The sequence below is a fragment of the Salmo salar genome, chromosome 03 (genome assembly GCF_965601325.2).
Source record: "Salmo salar chromosome 03, fSalSal1, whole genome shotgun sequence".
In the NCBI taxonomy this organism is placed as follows: domain Eukaryota; kingdom Metazoa; phylum Chordata; class Actinopteri; order Salmoniformes; family Salmonidae; genus Salmo; species Salmo salar.
Genome location: NC_138293.1, coordinates 52,950,773 through 52,960,039, shown reverse-complemented (window position 1 = coordinate 52,960,039; position 9,267 = coordinate 52,950,773). Strand labels below are relative to the sequence as shown.

At 39.4% G+C, this 9,267-nt stretch overlaps 1 protein-coding gene across 1 annotated transcript; it reads right to left on the bottom strand.

Moving 5' to 3' along the window:
* Positions 1-2,979: 2,979 nt before the first annotated feature.
* prrg2 (proline rich Gla (G-carboxyglutamic acid) 2) lies at positions 2,980-8,936 on the bottom strand. The gene is made up of 7 exons (XM_014192255.3): positions 8,701-8,936; positions 8,102-8,206; positions 5,658-5,821; positions 5,490-5,523; positions 5,187-5,313; positions 4,632-4,775; positions 2,980-3,710 (listed from the first exon to the last, which is right to left on the bottom strand). Exons 2-7 carry the CDS (start codon positions 8,184-8,186, stop codon positions 3,638-3,640), a joined length of 627 nt encoding a protein of 208 aa, XP_014047730.1. The 5' UTR covers positions 8,187-8,206; positions 8,701-8,936; the 3' UTR covers positions 2,980-3,637.
* Positions 8,937-9,267: the final 331 nt, after the last annotated feature.

Genomic DNA, 9,267 nt, shown 5'->3' with positions numbered 1-9,267 from the left:
CCCTACAAGCCTTTCATTCTAATATTCTTGAGCTTCAACAGATGCACAGCCTTTGGCAGGGAAATAAAAGTCAGTTGGGAGAGTAGTCTCCCAAATTGAAGTTGTGAGCACAAAGACATATGAATGCCACCATGGAAAAGATAGACAAACAAAAGCCAAATATAAATATGCTGCTGAAACGAACATGAAGGCAATAAGTTCAAAGACCGAGCCACTGTAATTTATACCATACACTTTTACATCATTAATTTCATTTTAATAATGTTAAAGTACCAACCAACAATGGAGTGTACCTCAATAAAATGTAAGATGGGGCTTTATGTAATGAGTACCATTTTATGTGTAATGTGTATATAAAACTGTATTCCTATCATGTAATACTGTGTATAAAATTACCATGTATGTAAAGTTTATGAATAATGTACAGTATATGAAAGAATCTGTCAAATTAAAGTACAATTAAAAAGGAAAACAAGGTTACCTTTGTCCTCCAAAGAGGGGAGTGGATGGGCCAATAAAATAAATACAAATGAAGAGTATGTACAGTGCCTTTAGAAAATATTCACACCCCTTGACTTTTTCCACATTTTGTTGTGTTACAAACTGAATTTAAAATGGTTTAAATTTAGATTGTGACACTGGCCTACACACAATACCTCATAATGTCAAAGTGGATTATTATTATTTTATTTTTTTTACAAATTAATAAAAAATGAAAAGCTGAAATGTCGAGTCAATAAGTATTCAACCCCTTGATTATGGTAAGCCTAAATAATCTCAGGAGTAACAATGTGCCTCACAAGTCACATAATAAGTTGCATGGACTCACGCTGAATGCAATAACAGTGTTTAACATGATTTTTGAATGACTACCTCTTCTCTGTACACCACATATACAATTATCTGTAAGGTCACTCAGTCGAGCAGTGAATTTCAAACACAGATTCAACCGCAAAGACCAGGGAGGTTTTCCAAAGCCTCGCAAAGAAGGGCACCTGTTAGTAGATGGGTATAAAAAAAAAGCACAACAAAATGTGGAATAAGTCAAGGGGTATTAATACTTTCTGAAGGCACCAAGTGGGGTTACACTGTAAAGAGCTTTGGGTGTCTAAAGTGCTATTTAAAGTTCAATTAATCATAATTATTATTAAATGTTTTGCCTTCTTCCATAACTTTTTTTTTTACCTTTATTTAACTAGGCAAGTCAGTTAAGAACAAATTCTTATTTTCAATGACAGCCTAGGAACAGTGGGTTAACTGCCTTGTTCAGGGGCAGAATGACAGGCAGGTAGGTACCTTGTCAGCTCGGGGATTTGAATTTGCAAACTTTTAGTTACTAGTCCAACACTCTAACCACTAGGGTACGCTGCCACCCCCAACTTGAAGACCATGCATTTGTACTGAGACAGAAATTGGTACAAAATACCAAAAAGGTGTACTGTCAAGTTAAATACATTTCTATAGTAAGTTCCTAGGTACCAAATAAAGTAAAAGGGTTGAAGTTTATCTTAAATCAGACAAAAATAAACACATTTAAAATGAAAATAAACTATTCTGTGAACATTTCTGTGAAACTGTGTACGTTTTCAAGATGTGTGTCTACATGTCATTTTAAAAACAATGCCGATATTGGAGTAAACCTATTTTGGGTTAAAACAAGTAACTGAGTAAGGGAAGGCATAATGATAAACTTTCAAGCTGAGTTTGAAAAAGACATCCGATTACCACTTTACATTTATAACGGTTGGTTTTATTATAGCTAATAAAGAAATCATTGATGAGATAGAAATGGTGCCGCGTTGACTTACTAGTCGGAACTAGGAAACTCTAGAATTTCCGACTTCGTTGAACGCGGCACGTGCATAACTACAAACATTTAGCAAGCCAGAAATGTCAGTTTCCTAGATCCGACTACCATTTGAACGCAGCATAAATGCATGTCTCTCGTCTGCCCCTGCAAACTGGTCAGCATACGCGTGATCCAGTCCCTCATCTGATTGGTCAAGTAGGCGGGCCTTCTGACTTTGGCAACGACTACAATATTCGTACCGCGCATCAACATATATTGTAGTAGTCCTCGCGTTCTTTTGTAAAACCAATTATAAATAGACCTGAGAGAATTGAAGAGAGGTTTCGCGGCCATACTAGAATCTTGATGTGAGTGTTACGCGTAATTTTATTCTGAAGACGCCATTTTTTAGAGCGGCTGGTTGGATCGCACGTTAGCACACTCCCTCCCTCTTCCCACTCACTCGCTTTCTCTCCCTCTCCAGTGCGCACACACATACGCATTATCTGCTAATCCAACTCTTTATTAAAGCCTATTTATGTTTCATCTGAAATGTGGTCAGACGGGTGTGACGCAATTGCGGAGCCACCAGAGCAATGCAGAGGCCAAATCATGCGCTGTACCGCATCGCCGTGCGCTTCTCAAATTTTGTAACAAAGCGGAGGGCTCTGTATAGCTCCGCATTGACATGATTGGTTGAGGGTAGGTCCAGTATAAACACTAACTCACTTCCTTGACAAATTCCTTCACAATAGCTCTGCTCAGCTAAGCACAAGAAGTATGGAAGCCCTGATGTCTGCGGAGGCTGCATCGTAGTAAATTCTATACGGCCACCTCAGATGCAGACTGACCATGTACAGCCTTTAGTCATATACACAGAGACCATTCTCAGACAGAATACAGTGTAGCACAGGCCAAAAGGGTACATTTGGGAGCAATGCAAGATACATTTCGATTAAAGAGTGCAGATATATGCAGGGTTGGGCGGATTACATGAAAAATGTAACCGTTACTGATTACGGTTAAACAAAAAATAAAGTAATCAGTACCGTAAAACTTTGGATTACTCATAATGAGTAACGTAATCCGATTACTTTTGGATTACTTTCACTTCTAAAGGCATATTTGAAAACGTTTTTGAAAACGTGCAACTCTATGGAATCTAGATGACTGTCTGATTGACCAGTGGGCTAGGTGCAAAACGTTTTATTCAAATGTTTTGAATAAGAAATGTGTATAAATATAGACTTAAATTCAGAGCGGTCTGTCATGTACCAATGCAGATAGAAACAACGGAGACAAAAACAAACATTAGCCAACATGTTAACCTAAATACTATACCATCTGCTAGTTCATACATATTAAAGGAAATTCCATTAGCCCATTGTTGAAATAGTCCCAAAATGTTTTGCTTGTCATCAATCAAGTTGTCAAGATATGTAACTTTCAAAATACAGAAATCATCCCCGTATGATGCATTTTGTAATCATGGGATTGCTTCTCTTTCTCACGGGTAACCTCTTAACAAGTCTTCATCCCATTCCCTTAATTTCTCTATCTATAACATCCTTCAGCCTTGCCCCCCTATGAACTCCCCTCTTCCCCCGAATAAAAAAAAAGTCCTAAAAACTAGAACTGAGTCAATTACATCTCAATTTCAATCAGTACAGGGATTGAAATGCTCTCCTATTATATGGACATATACCATGTCTATTTCAACAACTCACAGGAATTGAAATGTTCACAGCTGTGCTCACTTATAACTGTCCAGAACTCCAATTGAAGCTTGTAACACACACACACACACTCTTCATGAATGCCCCTTTTTAAAATGTCCTTCCCTCCTTTTCACTGGGTGTCCTCAGTATTCGCAGTAATCTCAGTATTGTCAGATGGGTCAAGAGGTGCTGATGGCGCCCCCCTGTGGAAAAAAGATAGAAAGAAAAAAAACGAGAAATAGGTTGTGACATGAATGAAAGATGCAGACAGACCAGTGATCTAAAGTACTTTAAAGTAAAGTACCCCTTAATTTGTTTTTTTGGGGGGGTGTCTGTACTTTACTATTTATATTTTTGGCAACTTTTACTTCACTACATTCCTAAAGAAAATAAATTTACTTTTTACTCCATACATTTTCCCTGACACCCAAAAGTACTTGTTACATTTTGATAGGAAAATGGTCCAATTCACATGAGAGAACATCCCTGGTCATCCCTACTGCCTCTGACATCGCAGACTCACTAAACACAAATGCTTTGTTTGTAAATTATGTCTGAGTGTTGTAGTGTGCCCCTGGCTATCCATCAATAAACATTTTTTAAATTGTGCAGTCTGGTTTGCTTAATATGAGGAATTTGAAATTATTTTTACTTTTGATACTTAAGTACATTTTAGCAATTCCATTTACTTTTCATACTTAAGTATATTTAAAACTAAATACTTTCAGACTCAATTAGTATTTTACTGGGTGACTTTTACTTGTCATTTTCTATTAAGGTATCTTTACTTTTACTCAAATATGTCAATTGGGTACTTTTTCCACCACTGAGACAGACACACAGTTGACAGACATGCATATTACACATAGTACACAAACCTGGAATACATTCACGCACAGTACACATTCTTAAACTATGGTGGCACATACATACACACCAGTGGAGGCTGCTGAGGGGAGGATGGCTCGATAATGGCTGGAACGGAGTAAATGGAATGGCACCAAACACATAGAAACCATGTGTTTGATACCCATTCCACTCATTCTGCTCCAGCCATTACCATGAGCCCGGCCTCCCTAATTATGGTGCCACCAACCTCCTGTGATACACACACACAGGCCTACCCAGAGTAAGGTGGCGGGGGCGCGTCATGCTGCCCACTGCGGGTCAGGGCTTCGCCGTAGGAGGGCAGACCTGGAGCGATGATCCCAGCCAGAGGCACTGTCTCTGGGGCAGGCTGGCCATCCACAACCATCCTCACTGGAGCACTGAAACAGATGACAGAAAAGTCATACTAGCTTAGGCTACACACAAGTAATGTTGCCCACACACACAACAAATTATGGGAAGACTCAGGGTCCATTGCTTATTTCTGAAATATTGTTGCTGCTATGTAGGGCTATCCGGGATTACATAGGCCTATTTTATCATGTTGCTACTACCTTATATATGCTACTGTAATTCAAAAATAATAAAATACAATGTACTTTATCATATATGTTGCTACAATGTAGGGCTACCAGGGATTACATAGGCCTACTTTATCATATGAAATTTGCTGACAGGTAGGGCAACCAGGCAATAGATGCCTTAGGTTAGGTAGGCTATACTATACAGACTTACACTCTAAGATCGGATACACTAACATACATAGACACAACACACACACTCAATCTTACCTGCCTGCCGTTCTACCAGCTTGTTTCTTGTAACAGTAGCAGCCCAGCACCGTGGCTATGACAGTAGACCCAAGAACAGCCAAGATTCCTGCCACTAGACCCGACACATCCACTCTGGGAGCTGTACCTAAAGAACCAACACAATAAATACATTTGCAATGTACGTTATATTAATATTATAGCCTGTGCGATGATAAATCATCAATGCTAGCATCATCCATAGAAAAACATGAGGACAGTAGTGAGAATGATTTACATTGACATAGTATAGGTTTATAAAGCCCCCCCCAAAAAATATCTTACTGTGACTGCTGGAATATGTGTTCCAAAATACATTCTGGGGAAAATAGAAAATTAAATTAGTCAATTAATTGAACAAGCTTACAGTATTCTTAATGTGTGTAAATAAAACATAATTTCCAACAGACTTTCATGAAAGGTACCAACACATTCACAGCTCCCTTCCCTCACCGTTTGGTCTGTGTCCTCAAACACCTCCCTGGCCTCCTCGTAGGTGCACACCTCCTCTATGCACTCCCTCTCAAGGCTGTCTGGCGTCACCAGCTCCAGGTCCCATTTGTTCCAGAGCAGCGAGCGAGACAGGTACGAGGACGCAGACTGTTGTCCCAGGAACACTGGACCCAGAAAGAGAGAGAAAAGGAGAGACAGACAGCGTGCGAGAGACAGAGAGGGAATAAGACAGACCGAGAGAGAGTGGATATTCATGGGCATGAGATTGAGGTTGATATAATCGCATTGGTGTCAGAGATAGAGGCAGAGCCTCTTTCTCACACACACACTAGCAATCATTTATCACAAGTCTGACCTCGACAGACAAGAGAAAAGTCAGTATTGAAAAGTCAGTATTGAATGGATAACCTCACAATCAGATAGAAATAGAAAGAGTGAAGCAAAAGAACAATTGCCTAACATAGTGGTTCCCAAACTTTTGCACTCTTCTATCATTGGGGAACACCCCTTGCCCTACACTGTCCATGACACAAACTGGTCACACCCCTCTTGTTGGAGGAGAGAATTTTGCACGTTTCAAACTTATTTCCTGCAATTCTATACATTTTTACATGGGGTGGTGACTTTTTGGACATTTTAAAGCACATTCTTGCAATTCTACACATTTTGCGATGTCTTGTATGTGTTCATGTGATAACTGAGTGACAAACATTACAACAAAATCAATGGGCTAAAAAAACGTTTCTGACAAGTTATAAATAGCGCTCTAAAGGTCTGCAATGACAATAGGAAAATTGCTGATTCACTATCCAATCACAAAATTGCACATTGTGCATCCTACCATTACAACTTTCAAGAGAAGTTGAAAGCCCAACATAGTTCCTTAATGCCTCACAGCTTGGGAACCACTGGCCTAATATGACCCTACATGAAAATAAGGTGAACAGACACATTCTCTCCCTCTCAGTGCTAGTGTGCACACTTGAGAGTGTAAGGACAAACAGACTCAGTGGCATGTATTCATGGATGCCAAGGGAAGACAGGCTTCCCCCCCCAAAAAAAATTGACTAAATAAATAAATAACATTAAATAATTAATCTTTAGTCTCTCTGTGTTTCATAATTTTCCTTCAATTTGCAAGAAGAGGCTGAATGTATGTCATCGGAGAAAGCATCAGAAACAGTGCTCCTTTGTCTCTATATGTGATGCCCATCTATTTGATGATGTCGGGTCAAAAAGAGTATGACATTGTTGCCGCCCGTAGCATTGAAAGTAAGGGAAGCCAGCAAACATTTGGCCTCCCTTGAAAAAAAATGATGTATAAAACAATAGCAAATTAGCGCTAAACTAAACTGAGTGAGCTCAACTGTGAATGGTCCTGGCACACAAAAAAAAGTGTCAAGGGAAGCCAGTTTGGATTTGGCTTCACACCAATCAGACAGAAAAATGTGAATTGTTGTCATTGTCCTCCGGTGGCTAGCTAGCTAGCTAAAATTGGCCCTTTCCTAACTTACCCATGGATGGAGAAAGGGATTTGGACTTGTGGTTTTACTTCATTCTCCGTACTGGCCAATGATTATAACAGAGATTCTGATCCAACTATAAATTCATACATTGTGCCCCTGGTCCGAGAGGATGAAAGTTCAATACCTGGCTAGATGTAGTAGGCTAATGTTAACTAGCTCGCTCATTGTTGCCCATGAAGTTAGCGAGCAAGCATTTTAGCCAGGTAGCCTAGAACAACAAAAACTAAAAGACACACACACACACACACACACACACACACACACACACACACACACACACACACACACACACACACACACACACACACACACACACACACACACACACACACACACACACACACACACACACACACACACACACACACAGACAGAGAGAAATCAGAACCATGGACAGCCACATCATATTTAGCTTACGTTGATTGAACTAAATTGTTTTTTGTTATCTTTTAGTTGTCACTGTATTAGACTAAGTATAGGTGATTTGATGATGTTGAAATGTTGAAGTTGAAAGGGTGCTGGAATAGTGGAGGCAGCTCCTGCTTCTTTGCAACTTGCGGTAACTGTCCGTGGTTCTAAATCAATAGTTGTTTTGTAGTCAGAAAATGTCGGAAACATTAACTTACTTGACGATGCTGTAGGTCATGTAACTGTTTGTTACATGCAATATGCTTTGTGGACTTCAGACAGAGGTTACTCTCCGGTTTGTGATGAAACAAAGGTGTGGTTGAATTTATTCTGCCACTGTCTCGGCCTTAGGCCTATATATCACGGTGGCAAGGCATATGAACTAACAGGTTATACAGCAAACAACTCAATTATCACAACACATAGGTTGTAATATGGATTTTTTTTGTCCTGGCTTGGCTTCCCCAGGGATTTTACCCACACACCGCTACTCAACAGATGTGTGCTTACCTTCATTGTGGCTGTAGACAACTCTGGCCCAAGCCAGGGGGAGCAGCGACAGCATGCCAATACATATCTCTGCCAAGCCTGGCATTTCTCAAGCAGGAGGGACAACTGCAACAAAATGTATTTATTAATTATTGCTCAAAATAAATATCCAATACTCAACACATTATTCAGTGATTTTTTTTATGTAAAAAGGGCACCCACACACACCCACACACAACAGAAAAAGGTGATACTGAAAATCAGCCATTTTGTTTGACTATGTCGCCCTCTAGAGGCGCAGGTTTTAGAACGTTTCTATGTAACAAAATTTAATCACATAGGAACAAATACCTACATTGTAGCCCTACTTATAGTAGGTAGGCCTACTGTCTTGTAAATAATAAGGAATATAAAGAAATCACATTTTATTTTTCTATTTTAACAAAATATTTGTTCGGTTGCATTGGGAAAAGAGAAAGCACAATTAACGATAATTAATTAGCATAGCTGTAGTCATATCGATAATAAACAAATGGCCAGTGATTCCAGCCCAATAGTTTTGGTCGAAAATAATTGATCGTTTAACCTAATTCATTAAAACAAGAAAATATTATCCTTACCTTGTGTCCTCGGTGTTTCTGCCTCGAAAATTGTGAAAAACTGAATATTTAATTAATCCTCTATTTACAACTCGCTCACCCAGGCTTTCCTTAACTTAAACAATTACTATGAGCTATTATATACTAATGCAATTGTTGATATTCTAAAAAAGAAACTGTGCTAATTTACGACAGGCAAAACATCTACCCAAATGTACCTGTTAGGCAAACACACTGCCAAAACGTCACTAGACATACCTGTTTTACAACATGCCTTATGCTCATGGGGGTGTGTTGGCAGAAAGAGGGAGTTTACTGAAATCGTGTGCATGTCGGTGTGTGAAAGAGAGGAAGAGAGATCAACCAGGATCCTGGGTACACATATCCCACATGCAAACAGTTGCTATCAAATCACCTTAGCCTAGTAAGTGCCATGATAAAACTAGAATTTTCTGTAAATTAAAACGTTACAGATTTGTTATGTTACGACATTCAATACTATGCTATAGCCACAGGCAGGGGGCTAAGGTGAGGAATGTATGACCCCTGGGCCCTGTCATTGAAACAGGAGCCTTATCGTCCATTCAT

Coding starts and splice junctions, on each gene's coding strand:
- prrg2 (XM_014192255.3), bottom strand. CDS start 8,186: ATGCCAGGCTTGGCAGAGATATGTATTGGCATGCTGTCGCTGCTCCCC. Junction 5,524..5,657: donor TTGAGGACACAGACCAAACG/GTGAGGGAAGGG, acceptor TATTTTCCCCAG/AATGTATTTTGGAACACATA. Junction 4,776..5,186: donor GCTGGTAGAACGGCAGGCAG/GTAAGATTGAGT, acceptor CATCTGTTTCAG/TGCTCCAGTGAGGATGGTTG.